The 26,645-nt window shown below is 50.3% G+C and overlaps 1 protein-coding gene across 1 annotated transcript; it reads left to right on the top strand.

Annotated features, from left to right (window-relative positions):
• On the top strand, positions 1-23,246 carry VPS45 (vacuolar protein sorting 45 homolog). The gene is made up of 15 exons (XM_068414731.1): positions 1-158; positions 268-402; positions 684-744; positions 1,918-1,997; positions 2,493-2,561; positions 2,854-2,991; positions 3,144-3,254; positions 3,993-4,127; positions 4,491-4,604; positions 5,161-5,328; positions 8,795-8,953; positions 9,726-9,833; positions 10,155-10,276; positions 15,404-15,535; positions 22,661-23,246. The coding sequence occupies exons 1-15, from the start codon at positions 66-68 to the stop codon at positions 22,746-22,748; spliced, it is 1,713 nt and encodes a 570-aa protein (XP_068270832.1). The 5' UTR covers positions 1-65; the 3' UTR covers positions 22,749-23,246.
• Positions 23,247-26,645: the final 3,399 nt, after the last annotated feature.

Raw genomic sequence — 26,645 nt, 5'->3', positions numbered from 1 at the left:
CGCGGACTACAGCTCCCAGGGGCGGCGGCGGCGGCGGCGGAGCGCGGCCGCGGAGCGGAGCCGGGATGAACGCGGTGCTGGCCGTCAAGCAGTACGTGTCCAAGATGATCGAGGACAGCGGGCCGGGCATGAAGGTGCTGCTCATGGACCGGGAGACGGTGAGCGGCGGGGCCGGGCCGGGGCGGGGGCCGCTGCGGGAGCGGGCGGCCCGGCGGGGCCCGAGGCCCGAGGCCCGCGGTGATGGGCGCTGCCGGCTCCCGCCCGCAGACCGGCATCGTGAGCATGGTGTACACGCAGTCCGAGATCCTGCAGAGGGAGGTGTACCTCTTCGAGCGCCTCGACTCCCCCGGCAGGGAGGCCATGAAGCACCTCAAGGCCATCTGCTTCCTGCGGCCCACCAAGGTAGGGCCACCCGGCCTGGGGGTCACCGTGCCCCGGGGCCACCCGGCCTGGGGGTCACCGTGCCTCGGGGCCACCCGTTCTGAGGGTCACCATGCCCCGGGGTCTCCCTGCCCTGCCCTCCCCTCCTGCCCTTTGCTTGAGGGAGCAGGATGGTCGTGCGTGCACCGAGGGTCAGGACGAGGGACCGTGGTGGGGACACGGCGAGGGGGCACCGGTCACTCCTGTCCCTTCTTAATCAACTTTGTTTTAAATCTGCTCTCCCCGGTGCTGTTTTCGTCCAGGAGAACGTGGAGTTCCTCATCCAGGAGCTGCGGAGGCCGAAGTACAGCATCTATTTCATCTGTAAGTGTGTCCCGATCTGTCCAGTCAATCTTGTCAGTCAGAGACCGGTCTGGTGTTGAGTAGAAAATACAGATGTGAGACGCTGTGACCAGTCCCACACAGGCTGTTACTAAAATGCTGAGAATGTTTGAATTCTAGTTTTATGCTATTTAGGTCACCAAAGTCTTGTAGCAAAGGGTACATACGTACAAGGTAAAATAGTTAAACTGAAGCAACTCATAAGAGATCATCACAAAGCACCACCATAAATCTGCATTCCTCCAGTATGGCTTATCCCTGGAAAGTTCTGGGATTTTGAAGCTTCGTGTTGCTTCATAAACATGAAAGAAGGCTAATGCTGGGCGGGAAGTGCCTTTATGGTGAGGAAAACTGAGGTGCACAGGATGAGAGACTAGCTCAAATCTTGAAGCTAAATACTTCACGGACAGGGTTAGGGTAGACTCCTTATCCCAGCGTTGGACTAAACCTGCTGCCCGGCACCTTCAGGCAGGTTTTTCTCACGTCCTGCTCATGCCACAGAATATTCTGTAGTTTTAGAAACGAAGCAAAATAACTACAGCGGGTTTGGTGTTGAAGTGTCGTCCTCCAGCACAGGTATCGCCTGGTGAGATGCTGGGAAATGAGCTGGAAGTGGCCTCTAGATGTCATTGCCGCTCTGCAGGAACGCAGCGGCGAGGAGCCGGGCTCTGGGCTGCCAGGGGGGGCTTGGCTGTGGGAAGGGTGGTGGTGACCTGCTGGCACAGGAGCTCCCCGAGATGTGCCCATCGCTGTGTTCAGCCATTTCATATTACTTGGTTTTTAGGCGTATAAATCTACTGACCACAACCGGGCTGTAAACGGGGCAGATGTTAGGGCAGGGAGAGGACAGGAGAGAGCTGCTGCTGCCATGGGGCATTTAATCCATCGGTCATCGTGACGTGCTGATCCAGCGCTGCAGCTGGAGATGGGCACCAGAGGCAGAAAGTTGGGCAGGGAATTAGCTCAAAGTATCCGTGTGAGGTAACTTCTGGATTACAACGTCTGCATGAGAATTGCAGGTGTAAGGCCAAGAGATCTCTGCTGCAACCCGCTCCTGCTCCAGGGGAAAGGCTGGTCGTGCTGTTCTGTGCTGTCCTTGTGTGTTACGTGTCCCTCGCAGAGCCCGACTGCTCTTTGGCTGTTGTTTTCTTTCAGATTTCAGTAACGTGATCAGTAAGAGTGACGTCAAGTCATTGGCTGAGGCTGATGAACAGGAGGTCGTGGCTGAAGTTCAGGTGAGTTTTGGATATTTTAAATAATCTCCTAATCCAAAAGCACCAGCAAAGCGAATGTACAAGCTGACACACTCAGGTGTGGCGATGGGAGGACTCTGTAGTTGTTGAACAGTGTGCAACAGTCTAGGATGGGAGAAAAGGTGAACGTGTGCGTGGGATTAAAGAGTAAAAGAAAGAAAAACTCCTGTGTCCCCCGTTTCTGCCTGCCCTCCGGTTGTCAGAGCTGCTGCTGGTTCCGCTGACATCTGTTTCACAAGGCTGCTACGTTTGTGGTGTTGAGGAAGAGCTGCGTACTCCAGTGATACAGCACAGTGGCAGCGGAGCTGTCGGCACGAGCGTAGGGATTTGAGAGGTTTGGTGGAGGAAGGAGAAATGATCGAGTCAGTGAGTGTGTGCATTTTAGTGCTGATGTGGCTGATGGTGGAACACGTACTCCTGTAGGCTGAGTAAGGCTTGGCAAGACACCTGACTGTGTTTGCTTTCCCTCCTTGGCAGGAGTTCTACGGCGATTACATCGCAGTGAATCCACACGTTTTTTCTCTCAACCTCTTGGGCTGCTGCCAGGTATGAAAGAGGCTGATGCTCCTCCAGGGCCTTGGTTTGTGGTTTGAGTAGCCCCAACAAGCGGGGAGCAGTGGGGGGCTGCCCAGCAGGCAGGCTGCTCCTGGGGAGCTGATCCTTACAAGGAGCTGGCAAGGGGAGGGACACCGGGGAATCCGGATTGTGGCCTCTGGTGTACCTGCTCCTTCAGTCAAACTCCAGTTTACTGTAAAACTTTAAGACTTAGAAATAAGACTTTATCTGAGAAAGAGTTTGGGGATGGTGCATCCGTACTAGATGCAGCCTTTGCTTCCAGGGTCGCAGCTGGGATCCGGCTCAGCTCTCCAGGACGACGCAAGGGCTGACTGCTCTGCTCTTGTCTCTGAAGAAATGCCCCATGATTCGGTACCAGCTCTCTTCTGAGCCAGCCAAGAGGCTTGCTGAGTGTGTGAAGGTACGGTGAGAACCTACAGCGACGTGCAATAACAGCAGCACAACTTGTGTTTCAGCAGCCCTTTGCTTTTTGTTCACCTGCATCCAAACTAAGAGGAAACTTTTTCCAGTTTTACATAAGATCAAGTGGCTTTTTTGTCCTTTTCTTGACAGCAAGTGATCACTAAAGAGTACGAGCTGTTTGACTTTCGGCGCACCGAGGTTCCTCCTTTGCTTCTCATCCTGGACCGGTCTGACGATGCCATCACCCCGCTTCTGAACCAGGTGAATCATCTCGCGGTTGTGCGAGGGCTGAGATAGGAACGTGAGTTCTGGAAGTGATCTGACAGAAACCCAGCTCACGTGTGGCTTGTGGGGGTAAGGACTGCGCTCGGCACAGGGCACCAAAAGCATTATGTGCTACGTAGAGATTTTCTGTCCAGAAGAGAGATTCAGATGGATGTAAATGGAGTGTTGGGCATGTCAGTGCTCAGATCAGCTTTCACTTTTCTCCCTAGATTAATATTAGTCTTCCCAGGATAAATATAGTAACTCATGGATGTGCAGAAACACACACTCCGACTGCTGCGTCAGGAAATGGTACAGTTTGTAACTGTGGAACCTCTGCAGCCACAAATACACGTCCCGTCACGGCAGAGGAGGGGGTGACAGTGGTGGCAAACAGGGCTGCTTGAGCAGGAGTATTAACCCCCATTGCTCTTCTAGAGACTCCTGTCTTCTCAACGTACCTACAGTGAGCACCCTGGCACAGGGTGGTTTTCCTTTGTGCTTGCACCAGCGCCACTCACCATGGGATGCCCATCTGGTTATAACAGAAGTAATATTTATTTCTTACTGTAACATCTGGCAAAAGTTTGAGGGACGCACGCTTTGGATCCACTGGGTGTTACTAGAGGAATCTAAACTGGCTTTGAGTTCAGCCTGAAATCCATTCACTTCCCAGTGCTGTTTATTATCTTGCTGAGGTCACCATCTCCTGTTCTCTTTCCCCCTCCTCCTTAGTGGACGTACCAGGCGATGGTTCACGAACTGCTGGGGATTAACAACAACCGCATCGACCTCTCCCGGGTGCCGGGGATAAGCAAGGATCTCCGGGAGGTGGTCCTGTCCGCCGAGAACGACGAGTTCTACGCCAACGTAGGTATCTCGGTGGGGATCTTCACGAGCCACTGAATTGGGGGATCAGGTTCCATTCTTGGTTTTGCCACGTGGAAGGAACTTTCCAGTGACTTTGAGCATCGGGGGGTGATGTCCTGTATAGCTTATGCGAGTGGTGGAAAGCAACGTGTAGTGCAAGTAGCATCTGACATGAAGTAACGTGTCCATTTTATAGTTTTAAATAAAACCCAGACCAATGGCAGAGCTGCTTGCTCAAGCGTGGGTCTCAGGGAGACGACGTGCAATGGCAGTGCAGTGGGACACAGAGTGCCACGTCGTTCCGGTGGCATCAAGACTCATTTCAAATGGCTTCCTCTCAGATCCCTCTCTTGTTCCGTGCAGAACATGTACCTGAACTTTGCAGAGATTGGCAGCAACATCAAGAATCTTATGGAGGATTTCCAGAGGAGGAAACCAAAGGAGCAGCAGAAGCTGGAATCCATAGCAGATATGAAGGTACAGACAATCTGCATGTGACTGAGTGGACTTTTTCAAGCCCATCCATTGCAGGACAGTGCAGATCACCGCTGTCTGTGTACTGACCGTCCACACTACCAGTGGTACAGCTCCAGTCTCTGTGATGGGCTGGTTTTGTGGAGCAGGAACCTCCTTTTTGCCCTGTGTTCATTACGATGGTTCTTCGCTGAAGGCCACACGCTTCGATGGGCCATTCTGCACCACTGCAGGGTGGTCTACGAGCAACAGCTCAGAGCACAGGCTATTCATTCAGTCACTGCTCAAGATTTAAAGAATCCTGGTGATATCTTTGGAGATACTTTCCATATTTTTTATTTTAAGAGTAAATCAAAAGTACATCCCTTCCCAAAATCTCCTTGTAATTGGAGAAATCCTGCAGGCTCCTGGGATTGAGGTGCCCCATTATCCACACGCCCACACTGGTCTGGGGTTTATTGATGCAAATGAGTTTATACAGTTTGTCGCTGGGTTGCACACACCCACTGTCTCTTGCTTGTATTTCAAAGAACCCATTGCTTTGGCTTCCCCCTTGTAGGCATTTGTGGAGAATTACCCGCAGTTCAAGAAGATGTCGGGCACGGTATCGAAGCATGTGACAGTCGTGGGAGAGCTCTCTCGACTGGTTGGCGAACGGAACCTGCTGGAGGTGTCTGAAGTGGAGCAGGAACTGGCCTGCCAGAACGACCATTCCAGTGCTCTCCAGGTACCTGGGGCTCAAAACCTGACCTCGATCCTTCGGCTGGATCGAGGTGGTTCGATCCTGTGACTCCCCTGATGGTGGAGGTTTGATGCTGAAAGTCAGTGGGAGTTCTGCCTGCAGATATCCTGCAGGGCGGGGACATTAGATGTTAGAATTACTCTTCTCCTCCCTGTTCAGTTCAGATGGGGATGAATCATAGTTAATAACTGGCTCGAGAAGCATCTTTGCAAATTCTGTCTTTACATTTCACAATACAACATTCCTTCATTATACACGGTCGGTTGGCTTCTGGCAAGCTCCCTGTGCAGGCACCACTCAAAAAAAACCCAAACCCTCAGACCTCTGTGCAGAAGCTTGTTGTATTTGTTGGGGAGGAGAAGAAATGGAATCCCTGAAATTGCCTAAACCAGACTATTCATCGAGGTGCTGGCTTTTATTATTATTTTTTTTAATAAAAAACAGTGGAAAGCCTCTTAGATGAAAGATTTCTTTGGCAAAGAGGACTGAAAAAGCCTAACAGAGACTTGTGTTAGAGCTGATATAGACTGAAGTTCTGACCCCGTGCTGGCTCCGTGGATTCCATGACCTGACCCAGCATCTGACGGCACGTCAAGAGTGATGAATTGTGGCTGGTGACTGAAAATAGGAGTATTGTTGGGTGTGAGTGTAGCGTAGCAGAGTTCAACCAGCGACTCTATTAAAAAACGATTCTTTAATTTTTATAGCTAAGGTAGAAGTTGGAGTTTGACTAGAAAATAAAGATAAGCATCTTCAGCAGATCTGAAAAACACGTTGTCTTTGCCTCTGCTATTCTGTGCTCCGAGTGGGTGGCCAGGGGATAATATTAGACTGTTCAAGTGCTGTAATCTGTTACCAGATCCTGAGCTGATGTGAATCAGTACAGGCCTGTTGGAGTCATCGCAGCGATATCGATTGGCCAGCATATAGATATGATTCGATGGCTTATGTTTGGAAGAGTTTAGGTGACTTAAGTGTTGAAGTGGGGATGTAGCCATAAAATGCACTTGCTGGAAACAGCCTCTGAGGTTGTCTTGCTGTATCGTTGTTTCTAGATCAAGCTTCTGCAGTTTAAAAGTCAAATATTTGAGTTCTGATCCGTGATCTGTGATCTGTTGTTTCCAATACTAACACGGCACAGAGCGTTGGTGGTGAAACTCGGGTGTTGGCATGGGAGACGATTTTGGCAAATGTTTGTCTCCTTTTCTGTCTTTTATTAAGTTATCTCAGATGAAGAAAGGGATGATGTGAACTTCTGGTGATGATGCAGTTAAGAGAGTATGTGGCAGTGCTGGAAACTGGACAGAGAGGCAGGCAGGTCAGCCCCCACCGAGTGCCGGGTGGTTACCAGAGTTCACCTCGGTGCTAATTCAGGTCTCAGTGTGCACTAACCAGGTATTTCTGCAGCTTTTAAAGCAGAAGAGCTGCCTGCAGTTTGCTTACAGCCACATGCCCAAAGGGCTCTGCTGTATTTCTAACTGAGACCGACTGGAAAACATGCAGCAGCTAGGAAATAACTACAGAACTATGGAACTGGTGTCTGTCTGCATGAGAGATCGGTATCTCTGTAGCTGCACTGCCCCAGGCTGTTCCCTGGTGCAGTCTCCTAATGGCAGTGAAGGGCCAAGGCCGCAGGAACAATGAAGAATAAGCCAGTGCACGAAATAAAGGCAGAATTGTTCTCCCCACTGATGTAACCTCAGCAATTGTTAATTTCTCAGTGGCCTAGGGCCCCTGAGTACAGTACATTTTGGTTATTCTTCCCCTGGGCTCTTATTAATCCTGACACAGTACATGAGCCTTGAGAGATGAATGGGAGGGTTTGAATCCCATCCCCTCAGCTGGACAATAGCTTGTCTGTTTTACCCACTTCCCGCTCCTATGGGCATGGCCACCGTGCTGCCAGCACAGGAGCAAAAATCTTGCAAGCCAGCTTCTCCGTGGGACTCTGTCCCTGCCCTCACAGGTGAATTCCTGACCTTCCCAAGGTTGATGCCAAAACTCTGTTGATCCTCCTCAGAGCCAGGATTTTATCCTGTATTTCTGTAACTAGTCTGCATCAGTCAAACAAATTACAGCAAATATAGCTGGATCAGCGTGGTGATACCAATGGTTTCACAACTTGGTTTCACAGCTGTTCAGTGAATGTTTCCGTGTTGCCTACCTGTGTTGGGAGGGAGGGAGAATCTGGCAAAGATTTGCTGGGATATTTGGAGTGTTTGAAGGTCATGTACACTTACAGAGTGGAAAAACCCTGACTGGTTCTCTCCCTCTCTTGGAACTGCCATTTCTGCAACTGCAAAGCTGGCAGCTCCTCTGCTCCGGTGCACGTGAGCTAATACAGGCTGATTGTTTTGCTGTAATGTTCAGCACAGGGAGAATTTCAGCCTTTGCTGTGTCCTAAAGCGTCCGTCCAGCCCTACCCAGATGTCTGCAGACACATCTGGTAGTTGATGCCTGTTCTTTGAGACCCATCTCAGAGCTCGGAGTTAAGCAGCTTATTGCTCCCACTGCTCACCTCAGCTCCCCGCATGGCTCTGGGGTTTGTTCTGTTAACTCCATTATTGCAGCTCTGTGCCTCCACACAATGGCTGAGAGGTTGCAGAGAGGAAATAAGTGCTTTTTGTTGTAATGAGAAGGAGTAGCACTTACACGGCCAATTGTCAACTTCCACAAGCAATTATGTCCTGCCTGCAATCCCTGGAGGGGCGATGGCATGCACTGGGGTTGTGAAACTTCTGGAAAGGGTCTGGACTTTCAGGGCAGCCTCTTCAGGGCACGCGCCCTTTATATTTATGGCATCATGCTCTGTTCAGCAGAAAAAGTATGATCTGCATGTCAGAAGCAATAACAGTACGTTTCTGTACTTACCTCCAGTGCTGTAAGCTTTGTTTTCCTTTTCATGCCTTCATTCCTTTCCTCCTTTGCTTCCAAATGCTTGATATTTGCTCCTCCACTTCTCACATCCAAAGGTTGTCTGAGACTTCGACGCTTCTGCCCCGCACCTTCCAAAAGAAAACAGAATTGGGGTCATTGTTGTAGCTCTTTTCTTGATAGTGTTTGATGGAACCAGTTTTGGCTCAACTCAGGTTGGAAGGGGAAGGGCAGAGGTGAAGGGTGTCTATAAGTGCTGATGCCCCCCTTCAGGGGAGGCGTAGGGTAACCTGAGCTCAGCTGTAGCATGGGATGGAGAGTAAAGAACGGACAACAGAATTGGGTTATGAATTCCCAGCTTCATGAAAAGACCCAAAAGCAACTTGTACTCGTTGTACTCCAATAAATCTAACCGCAGGGCACGTAAGAAGCTGGGCTCTGTCGCTTATGACACAATTTTAATTCTCTTGCCTTCCTCCTGCATGCAATTCTGTTGCTAGGCAGTGGGCTTGATATTAGCCTGATTTACTGTCCTGTGAAGGCCTCTCCGCTCCCACTGCTCTCTGTCTTGCTGCAGAACGTGCGCCGCCTGCTGCAGAACCCCAAGGTGACGGAGTTCGACGCCGCCCGGCTGGTGATGCTTTATGCCCTGCACTACGAGCGGCACAGCAGCAACAGCCTGCCAGGGCTGATGGCAGATCTCAAGAGCAGGGGGGTGTCAGAGAGATACCGGAAGGTAACTGCAGCGTTTCGCCTTCAACTGGATGAACGAGAGGGACGGGAGGGCAGAGAGGTGGAAAATCATTGTTAATTGGTGTGAAGCTTGGTTTAGCACAATGCTTTTTTGTTGCGTTGTGCCGCACCTTGCGACAAGAACCCTGAGCTTGGCTGGGGCCTGCAGGTGTTACTTTAAAAGGCATAACTAATTACTTAATTTCCATTTCCAAAATCAGTGATATTATGAAGGATTGAATAAAGCAGAGATGGCAGGTGTGCCAGGAGGCTGCTGGGAGGGGTGTGTGGCATGTAAACGGGGCCTGGAACATGCTTCCTTTCTCCTTCCCCTCTCCCTCCCCACCCCTTTTCCTCCAGCTCCTGCTGAACAGGCGATAGTTGCAGCAAAGGACTTGTGGGGACTGTAAAAGGAGCTTGGCTGGGAGGGAGAGGGTGGCAGCGCTTGGCAAACGTAGTGAGCAGCTGGCGAGGAGGTGGAGGAGCAGGATGATGTCACGTTGTGTGGAAGATCTGCTATCACTGCAGCAGGGTGTGCAAATGAAAGCCTCTCTGCCTGTGCAGGCAGTGTCACGGCAGATTGACTTGCTTGGTGGATGTGGGGAATACCTCTCACCCCCCCTCCCTGTCTCTCTGCTGCTTTACCTGCTTGGGGTCGATCTCCCTGACTCCTTGGTCATCGTTCCAGTACCTCCACTGAGCCACACTAGACAAACCCTGCCTGGAAGCTGGTTTCCCGTGTTAATAGGATTCTGGTTTTGCCTCTCTCTGTACAGCTTGTGTCTGCCGTGGTGGAGTATGGAGGGAAACGGGTCCGGGGCAGTGACCTGTTCAGTCCCAAGGATGCTGTAGCCATCACCAAGCAGTTCCTCAAAGGACTGAAGGTATGGATCTGCCACAGGTGAAATCATGACAGTGTTAGTCAAAATTACAGTCAAAATTACAGTCACGGAGCAGGACCTGCATGCAATGTCACATGTCATGGATTTCAGAGATTTAATAGTAAGAGCACTGGGCTTTTAGGGCATAATTCTTATGAAGACAGTGGGAGTTAGTTGCTGAAAAGCTCCTCTAAATCTGGACTTCAGTGGTTGACACGTGCTGTATCCCTCAGATGACGCTGCTGCTTTTATGTGCCTTCGCTGATCTCTCGTCCCCTGCTGCCGTGCTGTATTAATTCATAACGAGCTTCTCTTGCACGGTAGGGTGTCGAGAATGTGTATACGCAACACCAGCCTCTCCTTCAAGAAACACTGGATCAGCTCATCAAAGGAAAACTCAAGGACAGCCAGTACCCGTACCTGGGTCCCAACACGCTCCGTGACAGGTACGTGGGGCCTTTTAGGGCAGAGCCTGGAACTGAAATATATCTGCTCCTCCCAGTGCTGCTGCTTGCTTTGTTGTTTGCCTGTAGGTGAAGAAAACTTAGGCTTGGCAGAGAAACTTCTGGATTGTGTAGGTCTGTCTTGTATTCTCAAGCAGGTGCTAGTAAGACTGAAATATGGTTGTCTTTTCTTGCTGGCCAAGGTGTGACATTCCCATTGTAAGGGCTCAGGTAAAGGACGAACCTATTGCACCAAGCTGCCAGGACGTTCCCATGATGGGTTTCAACGTGCCCCCTAACTTCCCTCCGTGCCATCTGGCGTTTATTTGTAGAGTACCAAAAATAGTCCAACTGCAAGCTCTCCCTTCTGAGCCAGTTACTATTCCTGAAGCGAATGGGATCTTGCTGAACATGGCTAATAACTGTCACTGGAAGGAGCTCTGGTGGCTGGCTCTAGCTGCCTTCGCGGGAGCTGAGCTACTCTGTTGTCAAAGAAGTCATTAAAGATAAATATGGTAAATACAGGCCTCAGAGTGAGGGCACTGAGTTAGGAGAGAGAAGCCAAGTTCTCCACTAAGGGCATTCTGTACAAATCTCTCCTTTCTTTGGTACCACAGTTTCATTTCTGTGAATTCAGCTGCTTCAGCGTGCTGGTCGGGTAGTTCCTGTTCCTCCTAGCGGTAGTCTCCTTTGAGGAGCAGAGCCTGCTGCTGCTCTGCTTCCGTTGGGTGATGGGTGATGGTCATCACAGCGATTCTCTGAATCTTCTCCGGTGTCTGTTGAATGCCCTGGGGTTCTGTGGAAGAAGTGTTAGAACAATCATCATTCCCTTCACACGCTGCGTGTTATTGGCTTTTTATCAGCAACTGCCACATTTTTAGGGAAGCAGAAAATAAATTCAAGTTGGTAATTCTCAAGAAACGGGGCGGTTTGGGTTAAAGGAAAACCACAGACTCTTGGAACGGGAGAGGAGCAGACTTGGGGCCGAAGGTTCAGCGGTGTCAAGCGGGTGGGAGGGGCAGAAGCGTGTCAAAGAGCGAGCATTCATGTCTGGCTCTCTTTGAGAGGCACACGCAGTGCTCTCCCTCCTTAGCCCTGCCTTGGGGCATTTCCATCCATCTGATGAAAGCAAAAATGTATTTTGTAGCAGGGAGGCATCCAAATTCCATGCCAGGCTGGCAGCAGGGGACGTTAATAATTTTATTTATGAATAAGAAAGAATTATAGTCGTACAAGAGACAATTTGTATATGTCCCTGATAGACTGAAAAAAAATCTCCCTTGCTCCAGATTTTCCCTTTAAAATAAAATGGTGGATTTTGGACGGGGTGGGTGGGTGGGTTTAATAGGTGTGAAATATTGAGGCCCTTAGCAACAGAAAGGCTATCCTCTCTGTCCTTGAAACCAGCTCTCGACGGAGATGGATTTCAGCCCAACAAGAAGAGGTTGACAGATGCAGTTTATGGTAGATCTGAAGTGAGACCTGCAGAACAGCAGTAACTGCATCCAGGCATCCCCGACCTGCGTCTGTTCTGAGCTAACCAGAAACAAATGGTCTTCTGACCTTTATCTTCTCTTTTCAGCTCCCACTTATATTCTCTTGAGCTGTGTTTCACTTAGATTCCTCTTTAAATATTTCCAGAAAAGGGTACAGGAACCTGCCCCTGAGAATCCTGCTGCAAAGAACATGCAAATAATTTATTTGGGGGAGCGTGAGAAGGGTTTAGTTCCTACCTCGAACTGAAGGAAAACAGAAGCTGGATGAGGAGAAGGCAGAACTTCCAAACTGTTCTTTCCCTTAGATTTCTCATGGTCTTCCCTTGGTGTGGGATTGTCCCTGGGACAGTGGCCAGGTCCAACAGTGCTGCTGCTGGGTCAGATGTCTGCAAAATGATCACAAGCATAAGGGCACATGGTTATTAGGGTTGTTTCCTGGTGGGAACGGTAGATCTTGTTGAGTTTAAGACATAGGAGCTGTAGGAATGAGGGTTGGAACTGACAAGAAATAGGCACCTCTGTACTTTTGTATCTGGTCTTTACTTGCTGCATGAAATGGGGGCCGCAGCACCGTGTTCTCTCTAGAGTGTGAATATTCAATATCGTGAAAATGGGGCTCATCTAAAACCAGGTTCTAGTTATCAGGTTTGGAAGAAAAAGGCCCACTTGATGGTTTTGCCTTAGTGCCAAACCAATTGAGCGAGGAATTTGAATTTAATAATTTCATAAAACTTAGTATAATAAATCACAGCCCAAGGCAAACGGGGCTACACTCTCGTCTTGCTTTCTGCTTTCAGAGGATGCTGTTACGGTGATTGGCAGGAGTTCAGCAGAAGGTCAGGACGAAAGGCTTTGTATTTTTTGATCAAAGGGATGCAGTTGCTTGAACAGCAAAGAATTTGAAAGGATTCTTTTAAATTATTTCTTTCTGTATTAAACATTACCCTGTTGCAAGGGAGGAAAAGCTCCTGGTCCAAGTTCAGCTGTGGAAATTGGCAGCGGTGAAGGAGAGGATACCTTTGCAAAGCACTGAGCAGGGTTCCTAGGAGAGACAATAAGTAATTCTGCTTCCTTTCGCTTCTCCTTTATTTCCTGCTGTGTTAAATATCATCCTTTCTCATGTGCCATCAGCCGGCCGTCCCTTCCACCTTGCTGCTGGAAGGTACTAGCTAGAGAAGTTCCCAAAGCCTCTCTCGGTCCCAGTGGGAGCCCCAGCTGTGTTACACGCCGTACGAAATGCCTCCTGAGGTTTGCCAGCCCCTGGCATGCTCCCACCAGGCTCTGCCAAAGCCTCCCCTTCAGGTGGAGCTTTTGCTTTGTTTATGCTTTGACCTGGGATTTTCTCTAACAGGGCATTTGTCCTGGCCTGACGGTGCTTACCTAAGATGGCCAGAGTCCAGTTCTTCCAACATCGAGTTTGCAATGGGACCACGAGACAGCCCCGTCACGGCTACGCTTGTTAAAACCAAACGTGGGTCCTGAGTGTTCTGCATGAACCAGGCAGCAGCCTCTGAAATAGTGATGAGAAAAGGCACGCGGCTCCCTGGGGATCCCGCCGGGGCTCGGCTCACTCCGAGTCTCTCTCAAATTACCACAATTACTCACCTGCTTACTGAAAAATCTTGGAGAGTTACCTTGTGTGAGAGCCCGTCAAGATCAGGGAAAGCAGCGCTGTTGGTAGATCATATGTATTATCTTGTGCTTAGTGTGGTTTTTATGGTTAGTGTGGACATTAGGGAGAATTTCTTCTCAGCAAGGGTCATTAGCCATTGGAAGGGGCTGCCCAGGGAGGTGGGGGAGTCACCATCTCTGGAGGGGTTTAAGACAAGACTGGACATGGCACTTAGTGCCCTGGTCTAGTTGCCATGGTGGTGTCAGGGCAATGGTTGGACTCGATGAGCCCAGAGGGCTCTTCCAACCTCATTGATTCTGGGATTCTGTGATTTTTCTGTTTTGTGGATTTTTTTTAAGGCAAACCTCTGGCTGTGTCCTTGTTTGTTCAAGGAGGTTGTTTTTTCCCCGTGTCTGAAGTGTTTGAGCATTTAGCTGTTAAATTGGTGGTTGACCCGAGGAGACACATAGCCACATCCACAAAGGGGGTCTGAGGAGCGCGACAGCTGGAGCGAGCGTTGCTGTAGATTGCTTTTCCACTAATCCTATAACAGTCTTGGGGTTTCTTCCTATTCTGAAATTACTTATTATTTGCCCTTGATACAAGCAGTAACTCCCTGGGCACTTCCTGAGAACACCAAGATCTCTTTGTTCTTTCTGTGGCCGTCTGCCTCTGCGGGGCTTAACTCACGTCTGGTCCGTGAGGAGTCTGCGGGGTAGATGTGGGATGCTCTGAGCAAGGCACCTGACGTGGGAGGGAGGAAGCGAAGTGTGGCATGGCCTGCTTGGCGCAGCTCTTACATGCATCACGATAGAAGTGGGCTTGGAGAGATTTTAGGTGTACTTTTTCTGACAACTGAATTATCAGATTACCTCATTGCTGCATGTTCCCTTTTATTTCCCTCCCCAAAAGACTTGGGCACATTTGCATCTAGTTTCCAAAGCCTGACCGGAGCTAAAAGGACAAGGTCCAGCACTCTGGTGTCCCCTGGGGCTGGCTCCGTGGCTTGTGTTGTCACTAGGGTGCAAAACCCTCCGTCTGCCTTGGCGAGATGTTTGAACCTGCCCAGCCTGGGTGTGCGGTCGCTATATTTAACCTGCTTATCTTCAGGCTGCAGAAGATTTCACAGGCTGTTCCTGGGGAGGGGACACAGTGTCGCTCTGCGGGGAGGAATGAGCACGCTGAATCCTGGGGCTTTGAGAGGGAAGCAGAGATGAGTTTTGAGACTGCAACAGAGAGTTAATTGTGTCGAGACTTGAGTGCTCTGACTCAGGCGGGTGGCTGAGGGGTGCGACCCACACCTCCTCGCTGTGCGTCCTGCAGAAATCATGCTCAGCTCGGAGGTGGCAGCAGAGCTGATTGATGGGTGGCAAGCAGAGTCTGCTGTCCCTGGGAGTGGGAGACAAGTGATTGGGGAGGGTGGTGCGAGGAAGGTGCAGCCTTCCTTTGGACGCAGAATGTGCTGGGCATCTTATCGGATGAAGGCGCTTCCCTCCTTTCTCCCCCTGCCCCTCACTTCTCTGTGAAATCCTGTAGTTCTGGGCTGGGGAGCGTAACCCCAGAGGGAAACTGACACAGAAATCCCAGTGGTTCTGTAATCAGCCAAACCGCAGCTCATCCGTGCCCTTCAAACCAAGCCCGAGAGGTCTGAGGCACCGCTGTTGTCCTCGTTTGACTCCTGAATTGATCTGAATTTAACAGCCGCAGCAGCGCCTCCATCATGCATTAAACATGGGCGCGCGTGTCGCGGTGGAGCTCCGCGGGGACGCAGCGGGTGGGTGTCGCTGAGGAGGCTTTTAAGGACCGTTAGCACGTTGTGTAAATGTCGAGGAGGGACAATGTTTTAAAAGCGATTTAATGGGCTACACGTTGTTGTCAGTCTTGAGCCCAGCGCATCAAGGAAGCGAGACATGGTCTGGGGAGAGAAATCATCGGGACCGTTGCCTCAGCGCCTGTGAGAGGTACAGGATTTATCCCTGTGTTCTCTCTAATCCCATCTCAACATTTGTGTCTTTATTGCAGGCCCCAAGACATTATCGTGTTCATCATCGGAGGGGCAACTTACGAAGAGGCACTGACTGTCTATAACCTCAACCGCACCAACCCGGGCGTCCGCATCGTCCTCGGTGGGACCACGATCCACAACACAAAGAGGTAATAACCCTCTTTCTTACTCTGGGTTCTGGGTGTGTAAAACTGCTGATGTGAGCGTGAATTTGCGACGCCTGAGGGATCTTCACGGCGCAGTAAAACACAGAAGTGTGTGTAAATGGTCTGAGCCCAGCTCTGCTCATTGTGGCTGAGGGACATATTACCAAGCTGAAGGTTTAATGTGCATTTTACTGAATCCAAGGGCAGGGAAGTAGATGTGTGTAGTTTTTCCTGCTTATTATTCACCACACACTCTAATATGAACGAGAAGGCAGTGTAGCACCCAGGAATTCAAAACTGACTGTGGTCTTATTGCTCCTGTTGAAATCTGGAGCAAGTGCATTTGATAGCAGGGAAGTTACTGTACCAAGGATGAGAATGGAGCTCTGTGATTACACTGCTGGCAGGCTCTCCGCCGCCCACCAGCCTGCAGAGGATTGGCTGTGTCTCTCTCAGGTCTCCCTGGAGAACGGAGCTTTTCTTACTGGTTTGCTCTACGCTCCGAGTTGCCTTTCCTGGGAGGCCAGACATTTGTAAGGGCTTAATCCCTCCAGGAACTGCGCGGTGCCGGGGAGCGCCGACCACGCTGAGCTCCCCTGATGTCCTCGGTCCGTGTCCCTGGGGTGTTCCAGCAGCTGTCGGAGCTGGAAGGGCTCGTGGCGGGCAGTGCTGGTGGTATTCCACGTCCCCTGCTCTGAGCTGAGTGAGCCATTCCTGAGGGGCTCAGCTGGGATTTAGAGAGTCAGACGGCTTCTACAGAAACCTGCAACTGCTTTGCTGTAGCTGGCCAAAAATCCCCGTCCATAGGGAATGCCTGGTTTATTTCCTATGAGATGTCTGGTTTATAAATACGAATAATGTTTCCTGAACCCAAATTATTCATCTGAGTATCTGAGCACAGGTGAAAATTTAGACCACGCTGGGGATTGTTTCCCATCAGCACAGCTTGTTGCTCACCAAGTAGAGCATGAATTCTTTCAGTACATGGTTTGCTCCTTTCCACCACGCCGTTCTGTCCCCGTGGCTGGGAGCCGATCGGTTGTCGGACGGACGGTAACAGCAGGGATGTCACAGGTGACCCACGTCCCTCCCATGTGTTGCAGCAGGAGGTGTGGTGAAATCTAAGTGCTGGGAGAGGCCCTGGCATTGTCCTGCAGCTGCTCTGAGCTTGAAGGGAGCACCCTGCTCTGAGCTGGGGTGGAAGGAGAGCTTCAAGTTATGCTTCTCGACATTTGGGATGAAATTTTCGGAGCAAACAGTCTCCTGGAGTTCAGGAAACACACACTTAACACCACCGGCGTTGCCTGTCAGAAACGCAGCTGTCAGGCACTCCATCGATCCCAGTTACTGACAGGTGGACTCAAGGGTAACAAGCAGGCTAAAAAATGGCTTGGTTTTCAGGCCAGATCCGTGCGCTGCTGCTGCACCAGGGGCCAGTGTGATATTTATAAAGCTCTTGCACTTTTGCCCTTCCTTTCCATGCCTGTAAGGGATCTGCAGGCTCCAAAGCTGCCTGCACAGAAGCAGTAACAATTCTCTCACAGGGAAATCCAGTGGCTCCTGTCATCATTTGCTCAGAAAAAATGCCCAAACCCTCCAAATTCACCGTGCCCACCCTGAAATCTGGCCCCTGCTTTAGCTTAATGTCAGATGATTGGAAAGCTCCTGAGCTGACGCTGGCCCAGAAGTAAGTTGCTTTTATGAAGTGGGTTACAAAGGCAAGTCTGTATTAGCCCACATATCGACCAGTTCCGGCCCAAATTACCCAGCTTGCTCAGCCTTCTGCTTTGCAAAGTAGCCTTTGAACTAAATCCTGGTTTAGCCAAGCCTAGAAAGAGTAAGCTAAAGAGACCAGCGGGCATACTGGCTGCTCTCTGATAAAAAGAAAGAAGTTAAGTACGTTGTCACCTTGCAAGGAGGTGACAAAAGCCTGGTTCCCGTTCAGCCCGGCATCCACTGTCACCTCTCAGCCTACCAGTACATTCTGAGGCTGATTTTGACACCTACCAACAAGCCTGTGTCAAACTTTTACCCGCATCTGTGCTGAGACCCAGGCTGGTACTGGCATCGTGCCACACTAAACACAAAACCCAGCGTGAGCGATACGGGGAGCTCTGGGATGCTGGAGTTGTTCACACCATATTAGAGGTGGAGACCTGCCCCGACAGCGTATCGGTGCAGCAGATTCAGCACAAACTGTCACTGGAGGGAGAACAGAAAAAACTCACCAGCAGCATTTTGAGTAGAAGGAAAGCAGCAGTGTGGCGAGCAGGAGGGGTGTGAGATGGTCTGAGCTTTAGGTTCTCATCCCAGCTCTGCTGTTGACCCGTTAGGTGATGTTGGGCAACTTCTCCTTTGTGCACCAGAAGGTCTCTGAGCAGGGGCTGTCTCTCCCTTCTGCTTTATGAAGTTCAAGATTTGCAGCTCCATCGTTGGGCTCCGCTTAGATTTGTGCTGTAATGAGTAACGTTGGCTAGTGAAGGCTTCTACCGTGACTGCCTTTTGGTGCAGGCTCTGAATTATTTACGGAAAAACTGGGATACTGTATCAAAATCTGCATTTCAAAGAATGAAGTGAAAAAAAGAAGAAGAAAAAGAAGAAGAAGAAGAAGAAGAAGAAGAAGAAGAAGAAGAAGAAAAAAGAAAAAGAGAAAAAGAGAAAAAGAGAAAAAGAGAAAAAGAGAAAGAGAAAGAAAAAGAAAAAGAGAAAGAGAAAGAGAAAGAGAAAGAGAAAGAAAAAGAAAAAGAAAAAGAAAAAGAAAAAGAAAAAGAAAAAGAAAAAGAAAAAGAAAAAGAAAAAGAAAAAGAAAAAGAAAAAGAAAGAAAAAGGGCTGTTGCTTTTTAAGGGCTGACTACGACAAGGTCCTGCCTGGGAACTCCAGGATGAGGGTCCTGCCCCAAATGACGTGCTTTTCCCTAGTGCCTTGAATAAGATTTCCTAAAGGATGAGAGGCCACATTAATAACAATAAAAAATCAGAACTTTGGAGTCGGTAATCTGGAGCCCTGTTCAGGGGCAGCCTGGCCTGCTCAGCTCTGCACACAGCGGAGCGAACCGCCTCGAGCCGACTCGCTCGGGACACCTGAGAAATGAAGAAGTTAACCCCAATTCTAGCAAAGTGCGTGAGGATCACGGGTATTTCAGCGAATACACCGAGGTGCCCAATGTGAGGAAACCCAGATTTTATTGTGTCCTGACTCCTCCAGTAATCCCCTGGCCTTCCTTTAATGAACTGTTGCTTATTTCTGCCGGATTGGGGCTGATATGTCACAAAAAACAAGGAGATTTTCACATTAATGCGCTGCGCAGCCCGTGTAAGCACACTAATCCTGTGCTTTCATTGTTCTTACCAGTCCAACTTAAATTGTGATCAACATCTGTGTTTACGGGGGGGGGAGATGGCTTAAGGGATATCCATTCTGCTTTTTTACAAAGCAGGAGAAAAACAAGCCTGTGGAGCTGGTTATGTTGTTAGAGCTGTATATTTGTGGGAAGCTTATCTGTTTGAGAGACCATCTGCGTTGTCCAGTGAATATACCCTAAGTAGATGCTTTAAAGGGTGGGGGTGAAAAATACTCAGTCTAGGGATGAAAAATACAACGTTCTGTGTTTGCAAAGAGGGTCTCCAAGTGGGCATAGGAGGTACCTGGTTAAAGTTTCCTTCTGCTGCACAGTCATGTCGAGGAGACTCTGTCCCTGTTGATCTTTACGGATTTATAACCATATAGATGGAAAATAGGGGCAGGCATCTAATAATAATCCTGAAATGAGGCGTGTAGTCTAAGGGGTTCCTCATAAATACATCAGGCTGCAGAAGCTGACAGGCTTCTGTTGGAGTTTATTCCCCTGCTTGAAAAAATCCCAGTGGTTTTACAAGGTATGAGAAAAATTTTGTTCCTTGTCTTCCCTCGTCTCCCTCTAACAGATAAACCCACGTAGCACACCTATTCCTCGGCCTCTCTCCTGCCATTGCCCGTGGGCAGGTCAGTCAGCGATAGGGTGGGGAATTCTTGGGTCTTCTTCTTCCTGCAAGCAAGAGCTGTGAGAAAAAATGCATGAAAGCAGGTGGGGGTGCTGAAAAGTCAAGTGGTGGAAGCCAGAGAAATGCAGGAATGCAAAGAGCAGAAAATCTTTGTGCAGGCTCAGTTTTGCTGCAGGTGAGGCCTTAAATCTGTCCCACCTCAGTTTGCTTAATTCTTCCTTTTTCCTCCGTTCCTGTTAACAGGAACCCTCACACTGTTACCTCTGGGAGGGTGTGCAGAGGCGTTGGGTAAGGCTTTGAGATCCTTTGAGAAACGCCAGCAGGGTGGAAAGAAATCTGGTGTTGTCAAGGAATTTTCTGTGTTTTTCTAATCAAACCAGACCTGCTGCCTCTGTTACTCTCGAAATGTTGGCAGCCCTACTAGAAATACTTCTATTAGGACTTGATTGTCAAAAAGGTGAAAAAGCCTTCCTGGCTGTGTGATGAGCCTAGGCAAGAGCTGGCTGCAGAGCTATGAGAACTGAAATGCCACATCTGCCCACTTGCCACAGGTCTTCTACACCAAACTCACGCCGGGGACTCGGTCTGCAGCCACACCATCGCATCTGGCCGTGGGTCGAAGCACTCGGTAACGCAGACCTGAGTGTAGAGCTCCTCTCTGTTTTTTTCCTGCAACATAACAAGCTGTAATGGAAGGGCTGGAAGGTTGGGGATTATTAATCACAGGTTCTTTTAAAAATACGTATGCAATATGTATTGAAATTATATTTATGGTGAAAGCGAGGGGTCTTTCATGACTTGGTGCCATTCCTTAACAGTGACCATAGCAACCTCTGTAATTACCTGCAGGAACCAGATGAATTTGGGCAAAACTGTGCTGGAGTTAAAATCCATGGGTTTTTCAATTGCTCTGCACTCTGTAAGTGGAGGGTCGTGGGCTCACACCAAAATGCAGAATGCAAAGAGCCCTTAAAGTCCGTGGCTTTGCTGGGGCATTAGGGCAGGGAGAGGAAAGCCAAGAACATCATTACTGGACTTCGAATTGAAGAAGTCAGAGAGCCTCATGGGGCTGGCAGTGCCTCCCCACTGCTCCCCTTCTCTGGGCTGGAAGCTGGAAAGAAGTGGCTCTGGCTTCCCCCACTTCCTAAAGAAAACCCAAAGTGAGGGAGCTGATTCCCTGCTGTTGGCAAACAGTTCTACCACCAGTCCCACAGGCGACCAGCTCCCTTCTTCTCCTGCACGGGCAAATGGATTTCAGAGAAATTCTGCTGGGTTTGGGGGAGAAAGGGTTAAAAAATGATCAATAATCGGCTAAAAATGGAAGACCAAGACCAGGAGGAACATCTGGCGCGTGGGGCTGACTCATCCAGAGCACAGGTTAGGCACAGACCTGCTGTGACTAATCCAAGGGGATGTCGAGCCTGACCCACTTACCCAGTTACAGGAACAGCCTGGTTGTGCTTCGCAGGAGATGCTCCGAGGTGGTTGTGCTGGACCTTCCTGAAGTATAACGTGGCAGCGTCCCGCTGCATCTCCCTCTGCGCACGCACAGACTTGCTCTCCAGATAACAAGTAGACAGGAGTCCCCTTTAAAAATAAAAGCAAGTCATTCTCCGTTAAGAACTCAGTCTGCCTGACTCTAATGCCTAAAAATAAAACTGGAGGAGGGACAGCTCTGGAGCTGTAACCACAGAGCTGAATGGCCACAGCGCAAGCGATGTTCCTGTGCACCTCTCAGACATCAGGCTGCTGCCCTCCCACAACACTTATTTCTAACTGGTGCCGTGTTGAGACCTGGAAACTGGTGCATGAGATTTTATTTTTTAATTATTAGTTTTTTAAACCCTCATAATTCACAGCCTGGGCAGGTAGACCTATTTCAGACCTGGTTTAGGGGAATCACATTGTTGTAGCGTTTGTGGTATATCCTGATTTTTATTTCTTTATCTTTTTTTTTTAAAAAAAGCACCACAGTTCAGATCCCTCGATCAGCATATTGAAGGGATGAGTCAACCTAGAAACTGGTAGCGCTGTATCGCATTCCCAGAGTAACCATCCTCCTGGTAACACACCCGCAGTCGATCTGACGTGGGAGCGTTGCTGTGGTTTTGCAGAGTATTTGGCTGCCTCCCAAACTGCACAGACCCTGCCGGGAGGTGATGGCTTCAGAGGGATGTCACGGCTCTGTAGGGGTGTCACGTGAAGGTTCACTCGCTGGTGTCCTGCTCCGGTGTTGGCATTACAGCGGCTGCTCGGGAGCTGTGTCGCACGCAGGAGACGGGCTGGTCGGTGTCAGACAGGGCCAGTCACATGAAAGATGGATTTGAGGAGCAGCAGCCAAGGGCAGGAGTGGAGGAGCTGGGGCAGGAGGCCCAAGCAGTGACCCAGCCTGCTCAAGGGGCTGCTTTCCAGAAAGCCCTGGCTGTGAAATGTCAAGGATGCCTCAGCAGGAGGTTTCCACCCTGCCTCTTCCTGCCTTATCATCCACGCAGGAAGACGGAGGGTGAGCAGAAGAACAAGCCCGCGGGCTGGCCTTCCTGCCTTTGTTACTGGCAGGCGAGTGGGGCTGCCAGCGTGGCGCTGAGCTGAGCTGAGCCCGCGAGGAGCGGCTGCCCGCGCGTTGGCAGCCTTTCCGTTCACGGCACAGGGAGAGGACGAATGGCCACGTTAAGTGAAGGTGTTGACCTGGTGACTGCAGAGGGCAAGGGTTAGCCCCGATGCCAGCTCGCAGGCTGGAGGAGATGAGTCCTGAGCTGAGTGTCCCTTTGTCGTGTGCCCCTTCAGGGACACCCTGTCCCTGACACTTCCTCGCTGCTGCCTCCTCGGGGAGGGAGCTGCTGGGTTTGACGTGAGCCTGATGAGGGGAAGGAGCATCACCGATGGGCCCAGGATCCCTCTTCTGGGTGAGGTTTTTGTGGTCGTGGGCAGGTCCTCTCCTCTTTGCCACCATCACCACATATGAAGGAGTGACTCTGTCCCCCCATCCTGGTGACAGCAGGGGAGAAAACAGATGTTTTCATAGCTCTGAGGCTGCAGAGCACTTGTTGGTTCTGTTCAAAGGCTCGAGGCCAGGCCGTGTGGTTACTTTCTGTCTGCATGAGTGAAAAGTTGGCCCTTGTCTCTGCTAACCTTAACTTTGCTTGGCAGCTTCCTCGAGGAAGTTACAGCTTCGGGGTTCCGCGGCCGAAGCGCTGAGAGCTCTCAAGTTACGCCAAGGTCAAGCAGCAGACGGTGAATCTTGGAGGAGTCGCTGTCTCACCCATCCGGAGCTTCCACGAACGCACCGTACGGCTTTGGAGCAGGACGGGACGTTCCCACCCTGCGCTGCCGCCGCAGCTTCCCCCATCCACGCCAGGAACCTTCACGGGCACGAGAAGCATCTGGGCAGCGATTGCTGGGGTTGGCGGCTGCCCTGATGCACGAGGACGTGCCCCACACTGCAGCACCCTCATTGTCTTCTCACAAACCCAGCTCTGAACGGGACGTAGCTGCGTGGTTGGAGTTGTAACCTGCAGGAAAGCCTGGAGAGAATGTCACTGCAGAAGCTCTGCGGCCTGAGGGAAAGCTGCGCTCGAGGCTGGTTTGTCAGAACACACGGTGGGAGTCCCCGAACGAGCATCTCATGATCCTGGCCCAGACTTTTGTGTTCATCTCTGATGGGCACTAGAAGCCCTTTGCTCCGCTCCGTTGTCTGTATATTTTGAGTCCTATTAAATAACCCATTTTGACTGAACCTTTTGTCTGTTAAATGATTCCTAATATCCCCTTCGTAATGCCACTAAGGTATAATTACGTTCTTAATCATCTTCTTTATTAACTTGTTACCTTCAGAAACATAACTCCATGCCCCTGTTTTTGCTCCCATGTTGTGAACTGGAAAAGTGTTGTGATTTCTTTTTAACAATAAAAATAATTCTAGCAGTGATAAAACATGTTGGATTCGAAAAGAAACAAGAGAATTGTAATAGCGGAGCAGACCTGGGAGCAGAGGGGGGTGGTTGGCATCCTCCTGGGCGTGGGAGCTAGCCCAGAAAGGGCTCGCTCTGCTTCCCATACCCTGGCTTTGGGGAAGGTGGAGACAAGCAGGGTGGGAGCTGCAATCCCAGCCCCTGCCTCCTGCGAGGGTGCAGGCACCCAGGAGAGGAATGCAGGCTCTCCGCCCCTTCAAGAGGAATTTTTTTTTTAGTTTCCTTTATTTTATGTACAGGAACTGAAGAGCAGCCCAGGTTAAGAGTCAAAGCAGACGCCAGCAGACTGGATGCCTGGATTCTGCGTCTGCTACCAATAAGCAAGTGTTTCCTTTATCTCTTCCCATAATTAAATATGACTGAACCTCTAACTCCCTGAGAGCTCTGCAGAGCTGCTGTGGATGGAGAGTGCTTGAATTAACACTCATTTCTCTGGTTTAATTCCCTGAAGCAAGGTCACTCCGAGCCTGGGCGCCTGTCCATCCCAAAACCTCCCCGCAGCGCTGGAGGATCGATGGTGCCTGCGCTGTGGAGCTGCTCCAGGGCTCTCACGTGAAAACAACGGGGTCAGGCTGTGGGGCAGGGTTCCCACGCCACATCCTTAGGGAGCATTTCCCTTTGAGCTCGGGAGCGTCGGGCACTGTTTGGGAAGGGGGGGTGTCCAGTCCAACACCTTCATCCTCACACATTCTGCTCCTCTCCTCCCTGGAGGATTCACGCCCTGCGGTGCTGCAGCCATGTCAGGCAGTGGAGTGCCAAGGTGGGGCTGACGCTGTTGCTGGAGGCAGGAACAAGGTGTTTGGGTTATTCAGCCTTATCAGGCAGCTCCATTTCCTCACAGCCTGTTGTAAAAGGTTGTGCTCCCGGTACTGGATTAAGTGGTGGATTAAGAGACTCCTACAATGTGATGTTGCATCAACCTTTCCAAAGCGAAACCCGTCCCCTTTTGCAGCCTCCTTGGGGCACATTTTTGCTTACTGGCAAATTCATGCACTGAAGGTTTGGACCAAGCCCGACACGAAGTCCTGGGGACCCATCCCTGCGCCCTGTGTGGTCATCATTTCCCTCCCTTCCCTTGCATGTCCCTCACTTCACATCACGAAGGCTGGGAGGGTCACAGCGCTGCCCTTCGCAGAGGCTCAGCCAGAGCTGACACCGTGTAAGGTTGTGGTAAACAATCAGATTTTTAAACCAGAGCAGGTAACAAATTGGAGAGAAGGGGCACAATGCTGGGTTTGGGGTTTTTTTCCAGTTGCATTTGGACCTTGTGTCCCGTGCTGTCTCACCTCAGCCTCCTCCTCCTGCTTGGAATCCCGCTGCTTTCCAGCAGGCAGAGCAAATTGTTCCTCAGAAATGAGGCAAAACTGGGCTCTCCAGCCAAAATCCCTGGCTTGTGATTCCTGCTGGGCCATCAGCAAAGAGGCCTCTGGGGCGGCTGCTCTCAGCAGACCCGACGGAGCAGGAGCCCTTGCCTTGGTACCACAGCTCTGAGCCAAGCTCTGCCCGCGCTCCTCAGAGCCCTCCGCTCTCCCCAGCGAGCTCAGTCGCTGCCGTGGGTCCCGTGGAGGCCAGAGAGGGGTGAAAGAAAGATGCTGGACCTGGAGCGTTGGTGCTGCCGAGGGGGCTGCCTCCTGATGGGCATCCCAGGCTCAGACACCCCGTGGATTTTCTGTGCTGCAAAGAGCTTCGGGTCCTGGGTGTAACAGAAGTTCCTGGGTGTAACAGAAGCTCTTGGGTGTAACACTCCTCTTCCCAGGCACCTGCAAGGATTTTGCACCCGAACTTTAGCGTGGTACAAGATGAGAGCACTTCAGCAGCGAACAGGGAATTGGGGCTTTTGCTTCGTGCAAAGCTCTAAGCCCACCCTGGGCCACGTGAGACAAGCCAGAGAACTTTACTCAGTAGTTTCTACATCTCATTTATAACTCTGCTTAAGCTAAATGTACCCAGTCGTCGTTTAAAAACACATATCCCCACACTGCCTGTCCTCCCTGGATTTCTTTTTTTTTTCTTTTTAAGTACACACTGTAGCTAAAATTGGACTTGCTTCGATTTTCAGCTGCTGGATTTTCCTCTGCCTTTTCTCTTTGCCATGCCAGTGGATGCACAGATCATCCTCGAGGTAATTTTAGCCCATAGTATATGTGGGGGTATTAATTTGCCTTCTGGAGGTCATGTAACCTACTGGATGGGGCAGGGGAGAGCAGCAGCTCCCAGGGGCCTTCCTCTGACGTCCGAGGAAGATTCTGTTTTCCCATCTGGAAGGAAAGGCGTCCGATGTCTCTGGTTTAGGGCTTGCTGAACAAAAGTCCCCCCACACTGAAGAATCAGTTTCCCAGGGCATTTTCTCATGGAAAAATCCCTGAGCTGAAAAGGAAACAGCAGGGCCCTTGGTAGGAGGTGGGAAGACTCTCTGCGAGGCTGGTTCCTTTATCACTCCGCTGAGCCACGGCTCTTTGTGGCTCGGCTCGCATTGTTCCTGCGCTCAGAGGCAAAATGGGAGAGTCTCAGTCATTCAGACCCTCGCTTCTCTCCTTGGCACGGGTGACTAATGCTTCTGCAGATGGAGATTTATTGGGCCATCGCTGGGCTCCTTGCAAAGGGGGAAGAGCCTTGTAATTTCTTCTTTTGGCCACAGCTTCAATCTGTTCAAGGAGCAGGAATAACAAGAGAATACAGATGGAAGAATGTCCCTTGCTGTTTTCCGTAGCCGAGAGCTGGAATACAAAGTGCAAGTTGGAGGATGTGATGATAATAGTTTACAGGGAAAGGTTTCAGCGTGATGCTGAAACTGGGTGAGGCTGCAGCTAAGTGAAGTTTTTGCAACAAAGCTGCTTTTTCAACAGAAAACTGCAAGTGTGGGAGCGTTGAAACACTCTGCAAACATGTTTTGCTGAGTTGTTGGAGGCTTTGTCGTTTTTTCAGTATCAAAACTCGAGGAACTTTTCATGTAGAAAATATCAAAACATTTTGAGAGGTGTGAAATAAAAAATCCTTTTTGTTTCCAGCTTTTCCTTTCTTTGTAATTGAAGGAGTTTAAGACAGCTCAGAAATAAAGGATTTTGTTATTGTTTTATCTGCTACGTGGTGACCCAAGTGGGGATCTGCTGGTTAGTGGCCCTGGCCATCACCAGTGATACTGGTCCTAACGAGGGGTGAGTGCC

Source organism: Nyctibius grandis, chromosome 17 (genome assembly GCF_013368605.1).
Source record: "Nyctibius grandis isolate bNycGra1 chromosome 17, bNycGra1.pri, whole genome shotgun sequence".
In the NCBI taxonomy this organism is placed as follows: Eukaryota; Metazoa; Chordata; class Aves; order Nyctibiiformes; family Nyctibiidae; genus Nyctibius; species Nyctibius grandis.
Note: the sequence above shows the minus strand (reverse complement) of the source record. Positions and strands in the feature narration are given on the sequence as shown.